Source organism: Leuciscus leuciscus (genome assembly GCF_965113295.1).
Source record: "Leuciscus leuciscus genome assembly, chromosome: 9".
Taxonomy (NCBI): Eukaryota; Metazoa; Chordata; class Actinopteri; order Cypriniformes; family Leuciscidae; genus Leuciscus; species Leuciscus leuciscus.
In genome coordinates, this window is record NC_138733.1 from 2,441,367 (window position 1) to 2,464,706 (window position 23,340).

The 23,340-nt window shown below is 43.8% G+C and overlaps 1 protein-coding gene across 36 annotated transcripts in view; it reads right to left on the bottom strand.

Annotated features, from left to right (window-relative positions):
- LOC309506206 (NACHT, LRR and PYD domains-containing protein 3-like) overlaps positions 1–23,340 on the bottom strand; it is a 231,371-nt gene that overhangs the window by 108,597 nt on the left and 99,434 nt on the right. For 4 of the 36 annotated variants that reach the window (XM_082179888.1, XM_082179893.1, XM_082179904.1 and 1 more), the window contains exons 7-10: positions 21,010–21,123; positions 5,033–5,146; positions 3,561–3,722; positions 1,646–3,370 (exon numbers count right to left, since the gene is read on the bottom strand). The exons of 27 other annotated variants lie outside the window; for them this stretch is intronic. In XM_082179888.1, the coding sequence (XP_082036014.1) occupies positions 1,646–3,370; positions 3,561–3,722; positions 5,033–5,146; positions 21,010–21,123 (2,115 nt within the window). Of the gene's footprint in view, positions 1–1,645; positions 3,371–3,560; positions 3,723–5,032; positions 5,147–21,009; positions 21,124–21,253; positions 21,351–23,340 lie in introns of all 36 variants that reach the window. 5 more of the 36 variants (XM_082179898.1, XM_082179894.1, XM_082179895.1 and 2 more) reach the window with 4 other exon arrangements.

Consider the following 23,340-nt stretch of genomic DNA (forward strand, 5'->3'; position numbering starts at 1 on the left):
TCTCCGAATACATTGTGTCTTACATTTCATAATGAACTTTCCATCAGTTCTTTTACATGAATTGGAATGTATGCAAAGGATTGTGGGAGATTGAAGGACACGAAGATTAAAGTCTAAAACTTTTAAACTTTTAAACTAGATTAAACTTTAAAACTAGATTAAAGTCGCATCTCTTCAGCCAGGCATTCATATAATCCTACAGTTCAAACTACAATCCGGCCTCTAGTTCATAAATGGCAGAGGAGAACTGGCCCCCGATTGAGCCTGGGTTCTCCCAAGGTTTTTTTTTTCTCCATTAGGTCACCTGATGGAGTTTTAGGACACCATTAGGTCACTTGATGGAGTTTTTCGGTTCCTTGCCACTGTTGCCTTTGGCTTGCTCAGTTGGGGATATTTTGGGGATATTTAATTTAATTTTATCAATCAATAAATTCCTCTTGAAACAAACTTTGTTGTATTATTTTAATTTAATACTGTGAAGCTGCTTTGATACAATCTGTATTGTGAATAGCGCTATACAAATAAACTTGACTTGACTTGACGAAGGATCAACTTGATGTTTTCTTCAAAATGAGCTGAATTAAGGACATGAATTAAAGTCTGTCTTCAAAAGATCCTTCAAATTGAGACCGCCCTTCTTGTTCTATTAATTCTAGGCATCAGTTAATTCAATTTAAGGTGATGCATAGATTGCACTATTCAAAATCTAAATTACATAGAATTGTCCCCACCGTTTCTCCTACATGTGACTGGTGTAAATCTGCAGAGGGCTCTCTTATCTCTTTTGGACATGCCCTAAACTTTACGAGTTTTGGTGTAACATATTTAAATGGTTCTCTGACATGTATGGTTTTGTGCTTAACCCTGATCCAGAGATTGCATTATTTGGATATTCTGTTTATCTGTCAGACCATAATGTCTCTGTACAAAGCACTATTATTTATGGAATGATTATTGCTAAGAGCATCATTCTAAGATTCTGGAAATCAGATATTGTTCCTCAGTTCAAGACCTGGTTGACTTGCCTCACTGGAATACTCCACATGGAGATAGTGCGGTATGAAATTATGGGTAACCTTGAGAAATTTTACAGTATATGGCAACCATTTCTGGATCATCTTACCCAGTTTAACACTGACTCTGACCAGTAATGTAGAGCATTGTATGCTGTCTGCTCTGCCCTCTACTGAATTTTTGCTTGTGCTTCATTACTGAAACTGCATACTTGATTGTTCTTAGTTTTTAATTTATCCTTTTTTAATTTTTGTTTTCCTTTTTATATTATCGTTATTAATGGTGGAAGATATTAATAGTTATTTATATTCTTATTTCTGTTGATATTATCATTCATTGAGTTTTCTAAATGTATTTTGTTTTCTTTTGCTTTTTTGTAAAATATAAAATTCTAATAAAAATACTGAAGAAAAACAAAAACAAAACTGAGACGGCCTTCAGTGGCGCTTGATGACGTGGCAGTCGAGATATGCAGTTACTAGGACACAGGCACGGTTTGAGAAACAACCGCAAATTGCATGCAATATCCCAGAAATCAATCTGTGCCCCGCGATTTAAACACCTCTGATCTCTGAGTTTCTCTTTGTTCATAATGTTTTAGACTGTAATGATTGGACTCAATGTTACTTACCGATCATTTCTGTCTCTAACTAAGCTGTTCAGGTTAAACGCCTGCAGTGTTTCCTCTGAGGACAACAACACAAACACTAAAGCTGACCACTGAGACGAGGAGAGTTTCACATCACATAATCCTCCATACGTATGAGATTGAGCTTCGTTCACTAGAGAAAGTTCACCCAGTTCATTCAGACAGTGAAACAGATTGATGTATTTATCTGGAGAGGGATTCACACTGATCTTTTCTTTGATATAGTCAACTGTTTTCTCATTGTTGTGAGAGCTGTTTGCTGTCTGTGTCTTTAGCTCTTGTAAGAGACTCTGATTAGACTTCACTGACAGACCCAGAAGAAAACGAAGGAAAAGGTCCAGATGCCCATTTTTACTGTCTAAAGCCTCATCCACAGCTCTCTGATGGAGATCAGATAGGGAAACTGTGTCTCCATTAGTTGGTTTGGAAATCTGGTCAAACACATTGATGTTATTGTTGATAAAGGAGAGATGCACATATAGAGCTGCTAAATGTTCCTGAATGCTCAGATGAACAAAGCAGAAGACTTTCCCCTGATACAAGCCCAACTCCTCTCTGAAGATCTGAGTGCACAATCCTGAATAAACTGATGCTTCTGCCACATCAATTCCACACTCGCTCAGGTCTTCCTCATAGAAGATCAGGTTGCCTTTCACAAGCTGCCGATAAGCCAGTTTCCCCAGTTTAACAATCATGTCTTCATCTTTCACTTTCTTCTCATAGTCCTTGTCATGTTTGATGTTGGTCTGAATGAGCAGGAAGTGTGTGTACATTTGAGTGAGAGTCTTGGGAATCTCTCCTCTCTCTGCTTCACTCAACATCTTCTCTAGAACAGTGGCTGAGATCCAGCAGAACACTGGGATTTGACACATAATAAAGAGGCTCCTTGATGACTTCAGGTGTGAGATGATCCTGTCAGCCAGACTCTGATCACTGATTCTCTTCCTGAAGTATTCCTCCTTCTGTGTGTCACTGAAGCCTCGTACCTCTGTCACTCGATGGACACACTCAGAGGGGACGAGATCCGCTGCTGCTGGTCTGGAGGTGATCCAGATGAGAGCAGAGGGAAGCAGATTCCCCACAATGAGGTTCGTCAGCAGCTCGTCCACTGAGGCTGATTCAGTCACATCACGCAACCTCACATCGCTCTGAAAATCCAGAGACAGACGACACTCATCCAGACCATCAAAGATGAACAACACTTTATACTCATCACTGGATATGTCCATTTCTTTTGTTTCAGGGAAAAAGACATGAAGAAGATCTGAAAGACTGAGTGTTTTGTCCTTCATCAAGTTGAGCTCTCTGAAAGCAAGTGGAAATATGAGCTGGACCTCCTGATTCTCTTTCCCTTCAGCCCAGTCCAGGATGAACTTCTGCACAGAGACTGTTTTTCCAATGCCAGCGACTCCCTTTGTCAGCACAGTTCTGATGGGTTTGTCTTGTCCAGGTAAAGGTCTAAAGATGTCACTGCATTTGATTGGTGTGTCCTCTGTTTCTGCTCTCCTGGACTGTGTCTCGATCTGTCTCACCTCATGCTCATTATTGATCTCTCCACTTCCACTCTCTGTGATGTAGAGCTCTGTGTAGATCTCGTTCAGGAGTGTTGGGTTTCCCTGCTTTGATAATCCTTCATTCAAACACTCAAACTTCTGTCTCAGATTTGATCTCAATGTGTTGAGGACTTCAGCAGGTTTAGAGTCATGGCTGTAAGATTAAAATACCACATTATTACACAAGTCAGAGCAGTAAATAGACATAAATTACAAAACTATTTATGGGACACAGAACATCATTAGATTTCTAAAATGTTTTAATCATTAATCATGTGTTTGAGAGATGTGTGATATGAATTGCAGCACTTAAATGAAATAACAACAAAAGTCCTACATTTTACCTGAAACCAGGATACATGTTTTCATTAAAGTCTGGTGGTTGATTCACAGGCTTGTGCACAAACTTAAACACTTCTGGCTGATGCATAGACTGGTTACTCTTCATAGACACACAGCTGGACTCTGGTTTTGATCTCTTCTCCTGGACTGAACTGGTTTTAAAACTAAGTGAAAATAAAAAGCATACAGACTTGTACATGTTGTGCACTTTTACAGGAATCTTCTGTCTTAGGAAAGACCAGGGAGTGTTGTTACACTTTTGCTTTAACATCTGTAACTCCGTGGTGTTTTGAACTGTTTCAAACTTTAATAATAATTATTTTGAAAAATGAACTCTTTTCAAAGGTACAATGGAGGACGAAGGCTCAACTGCCTTTAAAGGGGTGGTTCGGGATTTTTGACATCGGACCTCATTTTTAAGTCAGCCTGGTTGTTATTCATCAGTGGAGAATTTTTTTATTTTTTATTATCCAGTCCTTATATTTGGATAGTTAGCCGATGCTAGGCTAGCGCGAGTCAATGGTATATGTGTTAGCCAGCCATTAAAAACCGTTTTACCCACTCCACAAAGCACCAAACGCAAATCAATTATAACACTAGACTATCGATGTATATGTCCGTTGAAAGAATAATGTTAGAAATCAAACTTACCTTTCATCACATTGCATTAGTTATAATTTGTTCCCTGTAATCATAAGCCTTGTCTACAGCAGCAGCGGAGTGATATTGATTACCTAGGCAACCGAGTGAGCCGGTACACACATGACGCAAGTGTATTTACCTGCCGCTGGTACACTGATTACAGTGCGCTTCTGTTCTGTGTTTACTTTTTGCCGCATTACTAACCGGAGCAAAGTAAAATTCCGCAGCTGCTGAGAAACTAGTTCCTTTGGGATCATTGAGATGAAAGGTAAGTTTGATTTCTAACATTATTCTCTCAACGGACATATACATCGATAGTCTAGTGTTATAATTGATTTGCGTTTGGTGCACTGTGGAGTGGGTAAAACGGTTTTTAATGGCTGGTTAACACATATACCATTGACTCGCGCTAGCCTAGCATCGGCTAACTATCCAAATATAAGGACTGGATAATTTTTTTTTTTTTATTTCTCCACTGATGAATAACAACCAGGCTGACTTAAAAATGAGGTCCGATGTCAAAAATCCCGAACCACCCCTTTAAGAGTCCAATGTTTTGCTGACCTTTAATGATAAACCATCTTACTGTACTCTTGTAACTGTACTCTTGCTGTGAAACATCACTGTTCTGACCAGACACTGTGAAGCTTTCAACAAATCTGAACCAGCGGTTAGAAAAATCTGCTCAATTTTACACCTACTCCATAAAGGTGGAAAAAATCTCAGCTTACACTTACTTGATGTCATTGCTATTAGACTGACTGAGATAAATTATGCGTCTAATTCAAAAGTGTCATACTATAAGCAAATATTTTATTAAAAAATTATATACCTGAGATTAGGCCGTTTGTCTCCACTCTTAAACACTTCTGGCTGATGCATAGACTGGTTACTCTTCATAGACACACAGCTGGACTCTGGGTTTGAGCTCTTCTGCTGGACTGAACTGGTTAAACAAAAAAAAAAAAAGTTTCCCTGGTTAAAACTAAGTAAAAGTAAAAAGCATACACACTTATATATGTTGCACACTTTTACTAGAAACTTCTGTCTTAGGAAAGACCAGGAAGTGTTGTAACACTTTTGCCAGACTGTAAAAAAAATATAGACGTAGTGTCCGTGACGTCACTCGTATGTTTCTGAAGAGCATTTTTTAAGCCTAAAGTGAGCGGAGCCGGTCGTCGCCAATTTGGCAGTGTGACACCGTGCGTCACTCCCGGATAAACAAAAATGGGCAAAGAGGCAGGGCGTGGGTGGAGCTGAGGTGCCTGGTTGCTGAAAGCGTGATCAAGTTGTCTATGGATGGAAGATATTGGCGGTTGATTTTAAACCAATTTGAACGTTTCCAGCTAACTATTGTTATGAGCCTGAGTCATTTGCTCATCGATTCCATTCTGTCCTGTGTATTATTGTCTCGGTGTATGTGCATGTGCTTGTTTGTGTTACAGGTGGGCGGTATCTTGTGATAATTTTTTGGAGGCTCCGATTGGTTCTCCTCCACACCTGATCCAGATATAAGGCCAACTAGAGGCCACTATTGTGCCATCATTGGAGTTTGTGGTTGTGATTTTCTTGTTAACTGACTCACGCCTGTTTGACTACGATATTGGATTCTATTTTGCATTGTTTGCTTGCAGACTTGTACATTCATCTCCTGTAATATATTCTTGTATATATTTTTGCCAAATTGAGGGAGCTAGGGGGTTTGATGCCATTTTATTTTGAATATCTATTTTTTCACATTGTTTTTGGTTTAGGGAGGTATGTAAGTTTAAATCGTATTTTGTTTTCTTATTGTTTTAGGAATTGTAGAGGTTAACCCCCTGAGGTCGGCTGTCGCGCCGGCGCAATAGGCTCGTTTTTTTCCTTATCAGTGCGAAAGAGATTCAAAATACTCTGTTGATTTTGATATTACATGCTTGTGTTGTACATCAATCGATCCAGTTATGTGTGTATTTTTTTTGTGTATACTCACAATAAAAACAACGTGTTGTGCTTTTTGCCAAATAAAGAAAAATAAACATGATGCGAGTTCTGCCTTCTCTCTGTCAGTGTAGTCCATTCTGAAACGCGTCCGAAAATGAACTATAACTCAGCGAATACTCAGTCAAACAAGCATTCAGGCACACAGACATAAAGCTTGAATTCTCTTCTTTTAAATGAAGTAAATTATATAAAAAACAAGTATTCTCAGTTAATGTAATCTGTATGAAAAGAGAGAGATGTCAGCCGTTCTCATCTCAGCTCATTAACTTTAATGTGACCCCGCCCACGGAGAGCGCGCGCTATTCAAACGCAAATGACTGAGGCAATACACGCAAACCTGTGAACGCCCACATAAGCTGGATAACACACACCGCGACTCATGCACTTTATGTCGTCTTGTTTCGCTGAGAGGAATAATACTTAGGAATAATTTAGTTTCACATCGAGGAACAACGGATCCAGCTATTCAGAGGACTGTGGTAAGTTTTTTATTCTTAAGTGCTTTGTTCTAATCGCGATATGCAATAGTGTTGGTAAACTGCAAAAGGACTGTTTGAATATGAATCGCGTGTCTGTGTGTGAATGAATGAACAGCACAGATGTTTAGCCTACTACAGCTGTAAACAACAGCGCACACTTGCACTTACATTAGTAAATGTTATTTTTACATGAACACATTTACTAGTTTAGCTTTTACCAAACTATATTGCTATACTGAGATGAGTAAAAATCGACTGAAATATGCTGAAATAAAATGTGTTTGTATAAGAAACGTATTAAACTGCAAATTAACATTTATATGCCCTAATATTTCATAAAAACAACGTTACAGTCAGGCGAAATATGAAAGACAACATTTTGTTGACTAGATTTGGGTACAGTTTTTACTGTAGAATATACTGCCACATCAAATAAGCTTTTGTTTAGCAATTTCTGCTCATTCGTTCTTATATATACAGCGGGGGAAATAAGTATTGAACACGTCATCATTTTTCTCAGATGTTGGTAACAACCCAAGTAAGCCATACATACAAAGAAACAAACAAAAATAAGTTCAGAAATTAAGTTATGTGTAATAATGTGAAATGACACAGGGAAAAAGTATTGAACACATGAAGAAAGGGAGGCGCAAAAAGGCATGGAAAGCCAAGACAACTGCTGAAAACTTACAGTAATTAAAAAGCAATCCAGCCCCCTGTCAGTGGAAATTAATAACAGCTGGTTCAGTCCCAAATGATGGCCTACAAAAAGGTCTCATTGCCAAGGTGTCACACAAGACACATCTCATGATGGGTAAAAGCAAAGAGCTGTCTCAAGACCTTTGCAACCTAATTGTTGCAAAACATAATGATGGCATTTGTTATAGGCGCCATTCTAACGTTCTGAATGGTCCAGTGAGCACTTTTGGGGCCATAATACGGAAGTGGAAAGACAATAATTTCACCATAAATTTTCCTCGACCAGTGCTCCTCGCAAGATTTCTGATAGAGGAGTGAAAAGAATAATCATAAGAGTTGTCCAAGAGCCAAGGATCACTTGTGGAGAGCTTCAAAAAGACCTGCAGATAGCAGGTACTGTTGTCTCAAAGAAAACAGTAAGTAATGCACTCCACCGCCATGGCCTGTATGCACGCTCACCACGCAAGACTCCATTACTGAAAAAAAAAGCATGTTGAAGCTCATTTAAAGTTTGCTGCACAACATTTGGAAAAGCCAGTGAAATACTGGGAGAATATAGTGTGGTCACATGAGAGCAAAATTGAACTGTTTGGATGCCATAATACACACCATATTTGGAGGAGAAATGGCAGTGCACATTACCCTAAAAACACCATACAACTTGGTGTTGGCTCTTGGACAACTCTTCTGATTATTCTTTTCACTCCTCTATCAGAAATCTTGCGAGGAGCACTGGTCGAGGCAAATTTATGGTGAAATTATTGTCCTTCCACTTCCATATTATGGCCCCAAAAGTGCTCACTGGACCATTCAGAAGCTTAGAATGGCGCCTATAACCAATGCCATCATTATGTTTTGCAACAACTAGGTTGCGAAGGTCTTGAGACAGCTCTTTGCTTTTACCCATCATGAGATGTGTCTTGTGTGACACCTTGGCAATGAGACCTTTTTGTAGGCCATCATTTGGGACTGAACCAGCTGTTATTAATTTCCACTGACAGGGGGCTGGATTGCTTTTTAATTACTGTAAGTTTTCAGCTGTTGTCTTGGCTTTCCATGCCTTTTTGCGCCTCCCTTTCTTCATGTGTTCAATACTTTTTCCCTGTGTCATTTCACATTATTACACATAACTTAATTTCTGAACTTATTTTTGTTTGTTTCTTTGTATGTATGGCTTACTTGGGTTGTTACCAACATCTGGTGAAAATGTCATGTCAATAGCACCTTTGGAAATATATTTACTGAGAAAAATGATGACGTGTTCAATACTTATTTCCCCCGCTGTATATAAAATACCATTTTTGTCAAAAATAAAGTCATCAACTAAGATGTTAGCTGTTCCAATGTTGGCTATATTCAAACTAATGAATACATATGATAAAATGTAGGCCTATATATTTACAAGATAGATGTAAGCAAAATCTTAAATGGTCAATATAAGTCTTCTTCTAAATATATCTTTTGTCCTTGCATTCATTCTTGTGGCTCCGTCAGTGTCACACCTGAATGAAAGGCTCATTATGCAAGTCATTATGCATAATGGGTGGGACATTGTATTCTCAGGTGTAAACCACTCCTCCTTCACGCCCCCCTCGCATATTGGCTTTCCAAGCAAAACCTGTCTTACACAATTTAAATCAATGTATTGTTTTATGTGAACGATAAAGCAATACTATTTTCACATAATTTTGAAGCCAGAACTCGAAGCGACAACATCCATTAGTCAAAAGTCTTGTGGACACATATTTAGTATGAGTTTTGTGGTCTTATTTCAGCAACTTTCTTTTTGAGTTTTTTCAATAACCACGCATAAACATTATTCTCTTAAAAATACAAACATCTACATACATGTTGCTCACATATTATGGTAGCCCTGTTTGTGCTATATAGAGTGAATTTACACCTTCCCATTAACATATTTATAAATAACTGAAAAAAGCACAAATGTCAGGGCATGTCAGAACATCCCAAGGGCCCCAAAAACACATCAGACCCCAGAGGGTTAAACAAAAATATTGCTTTTGTTTGTTATTTTGGCCTTGTCTGCCCCTGACGCTAAACCCTTTTGAAAATAAACATTTATTGTTGGTATCTCTCTGGTAGTGAGACTCTTTCCTTTTCCTGTTACGCCTGACCCCTACCGGTCCCCTACTATTGAGATAAATTAACCTGATCCTACATGACAAAACTTGAAATTATTTATAATTATTATTTATCTGTTTTTGATATTATACTACACAAGGTTTAAAACACTGCAGCACTGGTAGACAACCACCGAAACAGCCGTCCTGTCAGTCTAATCAAGGATTGTAGCGCGAGCGTGAATCTTTGGTTCCCTTTCGTGGTCACTCCGAGTTACGTCGGATGACGACGAATGGGGTTTCGCTTAGAAAGCCTATCACCTTCAAGTATATAAAACGAGCCAATGGCAATGAAATGCCATGGGTCTGCGGAATTTGCATAGCGTAGGTCCGCCACCCCTCTGGGGGTATAAAAGGAAGTACGCCGGCAACATGCAGATATGTTTTCGCTTCGGAGCCAAGAGTTCTCTTCACTCCTACAAGCCATTCTGAATCATCTTCATTCTACGAGACGAGTGGCTCTTCAGTGTGTTTGTGTGATGGCGCGTTCCAGCGAGATCGCATTGCCTGCTGCTGTTTTGTGCAGTGATCTGCCGACAGTGAGTGTGTTTCTCCCTGGGCGCTTCAGCACTCTGCTGAGCTTTTTCCTCTCTAAAAGAGCTGCACGCGGCACGTCTTTTTCAAGACGGTTCGCCCGTGTATTTACTGGATGTGGGTGCGTGATTCATCTGCCTAATGGTCACGAGCGCTGTTTCGCGTGTTGGGCTTAATCACGCTCGGCAGCGCTCGTGGATGAGTCATGTTTTCATTGCGGGAATATGACCATTGCGATGTTTATAGATCGAGACTCAATGATCTCAGTGTGGGTAGAGTCCCCTCTGCCACACCCCAATCTATCTCTTCCTACGGGATACTTTGGCTGGTGGCCAGGGTGATCTGAGGGTTACAGTGTGGTACAATACTAAAATAAAAATAAATAAAAATAAAAACCATGCCCCCCTCCACATCGCAAACCGTGGGGCTTCCGTGTGTGCCTGGTTCCTCTCTGGGACCCAGTGTTTCATTCGGGGCTCCAGCAGATGGAGTCATGTCACTCACAGCATCACAAGGCGGGCTTGATACTACGTTGCCTCCCTCAGGAGTGTCAGCGTTAGTCGAGTCAGATCCAGAGCTGATGGCCATGCTTTCCCGGGCAGCTGAAAGCATCAGTTGGAGTGGCGCCGCCCTCCCCCCGAGCGCTGTAGGCTTTCCCGGATGTGCATCAGGGCGCTTTTGGCCCACGGGCGTCCTCTGCCTTCGCTGCCCTTGATCGTGAGGCGATCTTGGTCTTTATGTTCTCTGTCACTATTGTGACACAGGCATGCAGTCCTGTGTGTCGCCTTCGCCTTCGAGGCAGTGCTGACTCAGGAGTTCTGTCAGAACCGGCCGCAGTGGAACGCTAGTCCTTCCCTGGCCAACACTGACAGAACGCGGAAACTCGACCACGCCCCCTTGCTGGGACGCTATGCCTCCCATGCCCGGCCTGGTCGTTCCGCCGCGCACACTACTGACCTCGCTCTCGGGCGACATCGGTACCTGCGTGATCCTGGGCCAGGTGGTGTCCACTAGAGTGGTCCAGACATGGGCTTAGCCAGGTTGATGTGAGGGGGTCTGAGAATTCATTTTCTCAGATCCCCCATGTCCTAGGCTGGGCTCTTCGGCGGGGTGGCTTCGGCCACCAGAAGTGGACTCAGGTTCGTCTGCACTGATGGTCATCCATCCATGTGGTCTCCTTGGTCTGCTTCCCGCCAAGGCCACCTCCATGCGGCTCCTCCCCTCGGGCCTTCACCGGCCCTAGGCAGGAGGAGGTCGCAGGAGGGCGGCGCTGCCCGTCTCTGCCCCTTAGACTGCCACGCCAGCCTAAGCAGCACTCTTGAGACAGGCAGCTTGGAGTTAGGGCTCAGTTCTTTCAGGAGCTGGTAGCAGGACCACTTCTTCCCCCGGTGGAGGGCTGGGGGAGAACCTCATTCAAAAGAACTGATGCTCTTTCTCTGAGCCCCAAGAGGCTGTGGATGACAGCACGCGCCGCCCACGGGCCACGCTCCTCTCATCCCCCTCTGTCACCAGACCCCTGCAAGAGCACGCCCCCGTGGGACGCTGGTCCTCCCCTGGCCTCCTCTGGCAGGACCGTGCCCCCGCACAGGGCCGCTATGCCACCCTCGCCTGGGCCGGTCATTCCACCTCGCTGCACCACCGACGGTACATCTGTGGTTCGAATGACCCCGCTAGCCCAGTTTCTGGAAGCCTGGCTAGAGCTTCCCAGACTGTCGCGCTGGGTCACGAGAACCATCAGGTTCGGCTACGCGATCCAGTTCGCGCGGTCTCCTCCCCGCTTCAGGGGAGTCCGCTTCACTATGGTCGGTGGCAATGCCCCTGTCATGAGAGCGGAGGTCGACACCCTACTGGCGAAGGGTGCGATCGAGATTGTCCCTCCAGCCGAAATGAAGTCCGGCTTCTACAGCCCTTACTTCATTGTACCGAAGAAATCCGGTGGGTTACGGCCAAGCACGTCTTGAACCGCTCCCTTCACAGGCTGCCGTTCAAGATGCTCACAGCCAAACGCATCCTCCAGTGCGTGCGGCCGCAGGATTGGTTTGCAGCGATCGACCTGAAGGACGCCTACTTCCATGTCTCCATTGTACCTCAACACAGACCGTTTCTTCGGTTTGCTTTCGAGGGGCGGGCATACCAGTACGCGGTTCTCCCATTCGGGCTAGCCCTGTCTTTACGAAAGTCGTCGAGGCAGCCCTTGTTCCCCTCCAGGAACACGGGGTTCGCATCCTGAACTATCTCGACGACTGGCTTATCCTAGCTCACTCTCGAGACCAGGTTTGCGAACACAGGGACCTAGTGCTCCGGCACCTAGCTCGTCTGGGCCTTCGGGTCAACTGGGAGAAGAGCAAACTCGGCCCCGTGCAGGGGATCTCTTTTCTCTGTATGGAGATCGACTCGGTCGCCATGTGCGCGCAGCTTACGAGCGAGCGCGTGCAGTCGCTGCTGACTTGTCTTCGCCTATTCGAGGACAAGAGTGCGGTTCCACTGAAACTATTTCAGAGGCTCCTGGGGCATATGGCATCCGCAGCCGCAGTAACGCGAGCGCGCTCGTATTGCTTCATATGAGACCGCTTCAGCTTTGGTTTCGCGATCGAGTCCCGAGGTGGGCATGGCATCACGGCACGCTCCGAGTCCCAATGACTCCGGCCTGCCTTCAGACCTTCACCCCGTGGTCGAACCTCAGTTTTCTATGGGCCGGAGTGCCCTTAGAACGAGTTTCCCGGCATGTTGTTGTATCAACAGATGCCTCCACCACGGGCTGGGGCGCCATGTGCAATGGACATGCTGCCGCGGGCTCCTGGAGAGGACCCCAGCGCCTTTGGCATGTCAATTGCCTCGAGTTGCTGGCTGTACGTCTCGCCCTGCACCGCTTCCGTGCGTTGCTCAAGGGTCAGCACGTACTAGTCCGATCAGACAATACCGTGACAGTAGCGTACATCAACCATCAAGGTGGTCTACGCTCCCGCCGTATGTCGCAACTCGCTCGCCACCTCCTCATATGGAGTCAGAAGCATCTGAGGTCGCTTCAAGCCATTTATATACCGGGAGACCTGAACCAGGCGGTCGACGAGCTGTCTCGGCTTCGGCCTCTTGCTGGAGAATGGAGACTCCATCCCCAGTCGGTCCAGCTGATTTGGGATCAGTTCGGGGACGCACAGGTAGACCTGTTTGCCTGTTTTACGCAGATGACATTCAGCTTCACTTTACCTTCCGGCGAAATGAGTCATTCAAACTTTCGAGGCTTTTAGATTGTATAGATGTCATAAACAGCTGGATGGCCGAAAGTTTTTTGCAGCTGAATCCAGATAAGACTGAGGTTTTAATTGTAGCACCAGACAACGCTATACCTCTGATTATACGGGACATTGGACCTTTGGCATCTGCTGTGCGGCCTAGTTTAAGGAACCTTGGGATTATATTTGATAAATCCTTATCTTTTGAAACCCACATTAAATCTTTGACCAAATCTTGTTTTTTTCATTTACGTAATATTAGTAAATTGAGGTCTGTGGTTTCTCAGTCGGAACTGGAGATGCTCATTCATGCTTTTATTTCATCCCGCATTGATTACTGTAACTCACTTTTTTCGTCACTCAACAAATCTGTTCTTCATCGACTACAATCCATTCAAAATTCAGCTGCTAGGTTACTTACCCGATCAAATAGGCGCACCCACATCACCCCAATACTCTGCTCCCTTCATTGGCTTCCTGTAACTTACAGGATCCAATTCAAAATTCTCACCATAACATATCGAGCCTTATATGGCCAGGCCCCTTCTTATCTTGCGGATTTAATTCATTTTCATACACCTCTCCGGTCCCTCAGATCTAATAATCAAAATCTGCTAGCTACGCCACGTACTCGCCTAAAGACAGGTGGGGATAGAGCTTTTGCCGCTATCGCACCTCGTCTATGGAATGCTTTACCGATCAGTATTAGGTTTGCTGAGAATGTGGACAATTTTAAGAGACAAGTGAAGACTCACTTGTTTAAGTTAGCCTTTGGGTGATCTATGTTGTAGATGTTGTTAATTTTATCTGTTTTAATTGTTTTATTGTCTATTGTAAAGCGCCTTGTGACCCACTGTGTCTGTGAAAGACGCTGTATAAATAAATTTTACTTACTTACTTACTTACTCCCACGACTCGTCCCACTGCAACCTGTATTATTCCCTGACCGAGGGCACGCACGGATGCACTGGCGCACAGCTGGCCACGGGGCTTACGCAAGTATGCGTTTCCCCCAGTGAGCCTTCTTGCGCAGATCTTGCGCAAGATCAGGGAGGACGAGGAGCAGGTCATTTTGGTTGCCCCGTATTGGCACAACCGGACCTGGTTCTCAGAACTAGTACTCCTCGCGACAGCACCTCCCTGGCCAATTCCCCTGAGGAAGGACCTGCTTTCTCAGGGACGGGGCACCCTTTGGCACCCTCGTCCCGATCTTTGGAACCTCCACGTGTGGCTCCTGAACGGGACGAGGCAGGTTTGAGTACCCTACCACCAGCGGTGGTGGCTACCATCACTTCGGCTAGAGCATCGTCCACGAGACATGCCTATGCGTTGAAGTGGAACCTCTTCGTCAACTGGTGTTCTTCTAAACATCAAGAACCCACGAAATGCCCGATCAATGTCGTGCTTTCCTTCCTGCAAGAAGGTTTGGAGCGAAGGCTGTCTCCCTCCACCCTGAAAGTGTATGTTGCCGCCATTTCCGCACATCACAACGCAGTTGATGGTAAGTCTCTGGGAAAGCACGACCTGATCATCAGGTTCCTGAGGGGAGCGAGGAGACTGAATTCTCCTCGTCCTCCCCTCGTACCCTCTTGGGACCTCTCAGTGGTTTTAACTGCCCTGCAGAGTGCTCCCTTTGAGCCTCTGCAATCAGTGGAGCTTAAGTTCCTGTCAATGAAGACAGCGCTCCTGGTTGCATTGGCCTCCATCAAGAGGGTAGGGGACCTGAAGGATTTTTCGGTTTACGAAGCGTGCCTGGAATTCGGGCCGGCTAACTCTCACGTGATCCTTAGACCCGGCCTGGATATGTGCCCAAGATTCCTACCACTCCCTTTCGAGACCAGGTAGTGAACCTGCAAGCGCTGCCCTTGGAGGAGGCAGACCCAGCCTTGGCACTGCTCTGTCCAGTACGCGCCCTCCGTGCTTACGTAGACAGAACGCGGTGTTTCAGGACCTCAGACCAGCTCTTTGTCTGTTATGGTGGGAAGCTGAAGGGAAAGGCTCTCTCCAAGCAAAGGTTGTCCCACTGGATAGTGGACACCATTGCTTTGGCATACCAGCAGCAAGGTCGACCATGCTCCCAAGAGGCTGACATTTTTTCGGGAATCCCACGGGTCACGGGATTCCCGTGGGATTCCTGCAGGATGGGAGTCATCTTTGCTATTAATCACGGGATTTGGACGGTACAGGATAAATGGTTAACGGGAGCAGACGGGAGCGGGAATCAACCAATAGCAAAGACGACAAAAAAAGAAAGAAGTAAATGCACCATTTTGTAGTTTCCTTTTAATACGCCTACAATGTAACGCAATTAAAAAATAACTACACGACCCAGCCGTCCCAGAAGCCATCAGTGCTTTTTGTCACGGCTTCCCACCGGAATTCAAAGAGCAGTGATGGAGGGAGCTAACAGCCGCAGAGAAGTCGATGTGGCAAAAAATGATTTACAGCGCAAAGTCAGAAGTAATGACATGTCTATTAAGTTCACAGAACTGGTCGGAAAGTCTGAAATATTAATTAAGTTTATGAGAGTAGAATGTGATGGTGATAGCACGATGTACGCTGCTTGTAAGACATGCTTAGTCTTAGTCAAGTACGCAAGTGATTCAGGGACGAGCGGTCTGAAGAGGCACACTTGCAAGGCAAATTCGGGAAAGAATCAGCCAAGCATTGCTTCGTTCATCAAGCGAAAATTGCCGTCAGGTGTCAAGTCTCGTCTGACCGACAAAATTGCTCGCATGTACAGCCAAGATCTCAGACCCTTTGCTGTGGTAGAGGGGAAAGGCTTTACCAACGTGGCACAGGAGCTGCTCGACATTGGAGCCAAATATGGAAGTAACGTGCAGGTGGAAGACATACTGCCATGTGCACGCACAGTTTCCCGTCACGTAGAAGGAGAGTATGAGAAAATAAAACTGCTGGTCATGGAGGAGCTCCGTCAGGTATGTCACTCTGCACTATTTTTATACATAAATTGTACCTCTCACGCAGTAGTCTGTGATCTATAGATTCTAAACCCTATACACCAGATTTTCCGTACAATTTTTAAACGCCATAATATCTCCATATTCTAAACTGGTCATCTTTTTTACATGTAAGATATTTTGTGGCCCATTAAAAATATAATTCTTCCTTTCATGCAGACTAGAGACCATACTGTAACCACAGACCTTTGGACAGAGGAAAGGACCAACACACACTACATCACTGTTACAGTGCATTACATCCTTGACTGGAAGATGGTAAACCGGATTCTGGCCACAAGAGAGATGGAAGGTGTTAAATCCAGTGACCACATCAGAAGGACTGTGGAGAGAATCCTTCAGGTATCTCCCTCCGTGTGTCTGTCTGTCTCTCAAATCAGATCATCTTTATCCACAAGGTATATGTAATTAATATTGCTAATTAATGATAAAATTGGGAAAAGTATGAGAACAGAGTGCAACAGTAAAAACAACAAAAAACATGTTTACAAGAAAAATTATACAATAAGAGAAATATATCAATAAATACAACAGTAGCCATGTGTGTGTCACTGTCCCTTACTGTACTGCACATCAGTTTGTTGCAGGCAGCTGCATTTGCTGCTCTCTGTGTCGGAGGCAGTTTTACTTTTTTGATAGATTAAGGAAAACGTTTCATAAAAATTTCAAACTTTTAAAAATAGTTTTCATATTTTCATATCTTAGTGTCCTCCTGTGCTGATATGCATTAAGCATATGTGTAAACACTGTATGTTTTGTCCTAATATAGTTATAAACATTTATTGAAAAGTTCTCTGTTCAGTTACAGGACCGTTAGTCATTCTGTTTTGATGCTCTTATATCTGGGCTTCTTTTTGCAAAGCTTTTGTGTTAGTCTTTTTTTAATCTTTTTTTTTTTTTTTTCACACAGGAATTTGGCATCCTGAGCAACGACACCGCTTTTGTAACGGATAATGGCTCAAATGTGGTTGCAGCATTCAAGGATTATGTCCGAATCTCCTGTGCTGGCCATAATATCAACTTAATCTTAAAACATGTATTTGACCACTTGGACGAGGACAACCCAGTGCACAGCAACATCATCAAGCTGTTTAAGGACACAAAGACCCTTGTCACACACTTCAAAAGAGCAGGGTAAAATAGCATACAATTTTATGTCTTCCTGGTAAAGCTGCTTATATAATTTGAAAGAAATTAAATTGAAATAAATAAAAATAAGCTACTGTAATTTATACCTGCACAGGTCTTTGTTTTTTTTTACTCAATTTTAAATAAATCTCTTTTTTTTAAATAAATGTTGTTTTCCCAAAAGAGAGGCCAATGAATTGGAATTTATGTCACCGTAACATCCATTTTTCTTGTGCAATCTCTTTATATTTTAGGTTGCAAAAAGACGAGGTGGAATACCAGACTAGCAATGCTCCAATCTGTTAATGATGCTCTGAGATCTGGGAGGCTACATAACATCCTGCTTCGCCGAAACCTGCTTACCTCAACAACATAGACTGCGAACTTCTTGAAGACATCATCCAACTCCTGAAACCTTTCGATGAGGCTACCAGGCATCTCTCCACTGATCAGACACCTACCCTTCACCTTTTCCTCCCAACCAAGTCTACTCTACTGAGGGGTTTGTCGATCCAGGATGGAGACAGTGTGATTGTAAAAGAGGTAATACAATACATTTCTGATTTTCATTTAGTTGGTGGTCATTCAAGTAGCAAACATGTTGCATGTATCATCATGTTCCTCCTCCCCTAGCTGAAAGGGAAGTTAGCCCAGGCAGTGGAGATGAAATTCAAAGTCCACCTGTACCATAAGGTAGCCACAGCTCTCTCTCCAAGCCTGAGGAGTTTCTTAAGGAAAACTCTCAATGGTCAGGAGTATGAGGAGGTCATCAGCACCCTGACAGCACTCACAGAAACGGCAGGGACAGAGGAGAGAGTGAGAGGCCTTGTGGAGAAAGAGGGTGAATAACACTAGCATCAACAGCATTTGCAGAGCAAATGACAAAATTTATTTTCATTTATTTAGAGTGACACACACATACAGGACAGGTGTGAGGATTACCTTATAGGTAATGTTTAATATAGGTGTGTTAGACAATTGAGTATGTTAGACTACAAAGAACTAGATTGTAAATGACAATGTTCTATAAGAATCTGTCTTTTTTCCTGAAGATCCACCCCCAGAGCAAGGAGCTACGGAGGTGCATAACTTCTTTGCAAGTTGTGTAGAAGAGGAGGAGAGGAAGGAGGACAGTGGTGATATGGAGTCACATGGTCGCCAGTTGGTGCTGCAATACATGAGTGACACTAAGTTGACACGTTTCCAGTGTCTTCTTGACTTCTGGCGGGAGATGTCAGGTGGGCTCGTACCAGTTGCCAAGAGGCTGCTAGCTATCCCCGCAACAAGTACTCCTTCTGAGCGTAGCTTCAGTGTTGCGGGAAGACTGATAGAGGAGAGGCGTTCTACCCTCAATCCAGACAATGTAGATGCACTTTTGTTCCTACACAGCAACATATAACTAAGATGGACTCATTATGCAAGAGCATAATTGATGAAAATCGTTAACATGTAATTAAAAAAAACTATAAATGTAAACTATAAATGTATTGTTTACTCAACAATAAATGAGTAAAATGCAGCTTTATGTGCTGTTTGGGTTTATTAAACTATTGTAGACATGGTGTGAACTATGTACTGTTTTTCTTTTATTTGCTGTCTTCCATTTTCTGGAGAAAATCTAGAAACAGGGGCTCAGCAGCTGGTCTAAAACAGGATGGAGAGCAGATTAAATCAAATTCTATGTATTAACTAAACACTAATTGAAGAAAAAAAAAGATGGGAGCGGTACAGGAGCGGGATTCAGTTTAAACAGGAGCGGGATGGGAGTGGGAGTCAATTTACCAGGAGCGGGATGGGATGGGATTATTTTTTAAACTTTAGTCTGGGAGTGGGACGGGACAAGATTTCTTTCTATGGGAGTGGGACGGGACAGGAGTGAAAATCCACTCCCGTGTCATCCTCTAATGCTCCCCTTGGTGTGACGGCCCACTCCACCCGGAGTGTGGCATCCTCTTGGGCTCTAGCGCATGGCGCCTCGCTAACAAACATCTGTAGAGCTGCAGGCTGGGCGACACCTAACACATTCGCGAGATTCTATAATCTCCGAGTGGAGCCAGTTTCTTCTCATGTACTCGCTTCAACTAGCCGGTACTAGAATCTGCTCAGGTGTCTTCGCTTGCTCGCCATTCCTCTCCACGGACGGGATACGTGCGATATTTTCCCTCAGGTGAGCCTAATAAGCCCTGAGTCTCCTCCAGCACTGTCGACGTCAACGCCAGAGTTATGCTACCGGCAGCTTTCGCGCTTGGCTAGGTGCCTCCATGTGCATGGTTCCCCCTCTGGGCGACCCCCACATGTGTATTTCCACTGTAAGCCTCTCTGAGCATGTGTCTTTCCCTCGGCAAGCCACCTTGCCACCCCTGGGGTTGAAACATTCCCACTGCAGTTGGACACCCTAGTGATACTCCATATGCAGCCCCTTTGGGTCATATGTGTATTCCAAGTCCCCCCCTTCGGGCTGGGCATAATTGCATATTTCCTCTGAGATATGCTTCCCAGTGTACCTTGGTATTCCTGTGTTAAGTAGGACTCCTTCGTCCGTGCTAGTCTCACAACAGGGAGCTCAGACTTACGCAGGACACTGGAAGACAGCCGAGGTGGCGTGATTAGACTGGGGACCCCATTCGTCGTCATCCGACGTAACTCGGAGTGACCACGAAAGGGAACGTCTCCCTGCCACTTTAGCTGTACCACTGGGAACGCCTGAGTTCAGTCTCGGCTCCTCAGCGAAGACATATCTGCATGTTGCCGGCGTACTTCCTTATATACCCCCAGAGGGGGGCGACCTACGCTATGCAAATTCCGCAGACCCATGGCATTTCATTGCCATTGGCTCGTTTTATATACTCGAAGGTGATAGGCTTTCTAAGCACAACCCCATTCGTCGTCATCCGACGTAACGTCTCCATTCCCTACTCAGGGAACGAGGGTTACATACGTAACCGAGACGTTTGCTGTTAAGTAAACTGTCATATTAGATTTTAATTAACTTTTTGTTAACATTGTGGTAGTTGCGGTTCGTGAAGTCATACAGCTCCGGGTAACCCGCAACAGCCACCACAAGTTTCTCCTCCAGCATCACTCTCTCCGGAGGTTCAAAGCAACTGTAAACTTTCGTCACAACGACGCCTCTCCCTTCATTTGATTGGACAGTGGAAAAAAACACCATGACGTCGGGCTTTTCTGCTCAGAGCGCTCCTACAAAAATGCGAGGCGCAGCCGGACGCTCACTGCCAATAGAAAATAATTTTTAAAAGGTGCCTCGCACTGCAAAAAACGCGATCTAAGTCACTTCCGTGTTGGCTTCAAGAGAGACTGCGGGAGGTTGACGCTTGCTTGAGACCAATGTTTTGCTGACCTTTAAATATAAACCACCTTACTGTACTCTTGTAACGGTACTCTTGCTGTGAAACATCACTGTTCTGATCACACTGTGAAGCTTTCAACAAATCTGAACCAGCGGTTAGAAAAATCTGCTCAATTTTACACTTACTCCATTATATAAAGGTGGAAAAAATCTCAGCTTACATTTACTTGATGTCATTGCTAGTATTAGTCTGACTGACTGAGATAAATGCATCTAATTCAAAAGTGTCATACTACAAGCACATATTTTACAAAAATAATATACCTGAGATCAGACTGTGCGTCTCCACTCTTAAACACTTCTGGCTGATGCATAGACTGGTTACTCTTCATAGACACACAGCTGGACTCTGGGTTTGAGCTCTTCTGCTGGACTGAACTGGAACAGAGAACAGATTCAGTTTAATCCTTTAGATTACTGTGTTCATACAATACAATACAATACAATACAATACAATACAATACAATACAATACAAATACAATATTTAACAGTGTTTGTTGAAAGTACCTGCATCCTGGAGGAAAATCTCCATCTCTGGATCCTTGTGAATCAGCCATGATGAAGCTGCAGGAGAATCTGATGAGTTTGATCTCCTCCACTGACTCTGAATGAAGAAACATTCAGACACTAAATAAAATTATTGATTAAACAACCTTCATAATTTAGCTGAACATACTGTATCTCGATTTGGGGAGAAATGGGATCATGTGACTGCGTTAACTCAAGCTCATGGGCCTATTGACACCGCAGACAAACAATTAAATAACTGACACAGACAAACGCTGATTGAACATGTTCAGTCGGGTGAAAAAGAAAACAAATCCCGACCCACCAAACATAAAAGAAATATTGAAGTGAAAGAAACCCTTTATTAAAGATTTCATAACAAACAATCACGTAAAATGTCCTCCAGAGATTCATATTAATATAATAAAGTCACACATGAACACTCACACACTTGATCAAACTTTTAAAAGATACAGGATCTCAAATCCTCGAGCTATAACATCATAAAACTACACGGAAATTCCTTCTTAAACTTTGATAAACACTTTGATGCTCTGTTTTTTCCGTATCGAAATTCCACCATTCCACCGAAAGGGTGACATTTCAGTCCCCAGGACATTATATGTATAAAATTGAATAAAAATTTTCCCTGGTCATCCAGAGTTCTCGCGAGAGCACAAGTTGAATTTGCTCAGCGAGTTTACTCTGGCATCGAGTAATGATGCTCATTAAATATGCCCTTGTATCCGAGCTGCACCAATCACATCGGGTTATCTGATATAGGCGGGCCAGAGGCAAGATGACGACAGCGCTGTGACGTCGAAGTCATTAGTAAACATTGCATGATGGCTATGGATGAACACCAGTTGTTTGAAACAGCTTTGGTCGCTACAATGAACGAGTTAGACTTGGCTTTTTATCTAAAAGAGGAACAGAAGACGGCGCTCGAATCGTTCCTTTGCAAGAAGGGCGTTTTTGCTGTTTAGCCGACCAGATACGGTAAGAGTCTAATCTACCAGTTAGCTCCACTGGTAGCTAAGCGTATGGGGCTTGTTGTGATTGGTTGTAGTGTTATCCAATTGCGTGCAGTGAGATTTTCAAATGCATGCGTGGTGCCGCCCCTCGAGCTGGCCGATTTTCATTAGTCGACGCCAGACCATTAAAGCTGCCGTCTGCAAACATTTTTTGATCATATTCAATGAAATTGACACTATAATCCGACAGAACAACATAAATAAGATGGTTTTAGAAAAAAACCCGAGCTTCTAACTCCACCTGGAGCGTGTTATTTGTTTTGCAAAAAACCACCGCTCCCAGATCATCGGGTCAAATCAGCGCAGGGGGGTGTGAGATCTGACTGTCAATCACAGGTCGTGCACACGCCACAGATCCCCCCTCACTCGCGCACGTTAATATCACGTGATGGTGGAGAGAAAATCTACTAACAAGCTTTCACTCTCTCCGGAGGTTCAAAGCAACTGTAAACTTTCGTCACAACGACGCCTCTCCCTTCATTTGATTGGACAGTGGAAAAAAACACCATGACGTCGGGCTTTTCTGCTCAGAGCGCTCCTACAAAAATGCGAGGCGCAGCCGGACGCTCACTGCCAATAGAAAATAAATTTTAAAAGGTGCCTCGCACTGCAAAAAACGCGATCTAAGTCACTTCTGTGTTGGCTTCAAGAGAGACTGCGGGAGGTTGACGCTTGCTTGAGACCAATGTTTTGCTGACCTTTAAAGATAAACCACCTTACTGTACTCTTGTAACGGTACTCTTGCTGTGAAACATCACTGTTCTGATCAGACACTGAGAAGATTTCAACAAATCTGAACCAGCGGTTAGAAAAATCTGCTCAATTTTACACCTACTCCATTATATAAAGGTGGAAAAAATCTCAGCTTACAATCTAACCAATTCCTCGGTTATTGCTATCTATGGATAGATTAGCCAGGGCAGCCTACCTCCGAGTCCATGGTGTTGATAGATGCTGAAGAGACGGACGCGTTCACAGAAAATCATGTACACATGCACAGTGACGCACTGACGAGCACGACCTCGATGGGAGGGTGCTCGCTGGTAGTGGGGG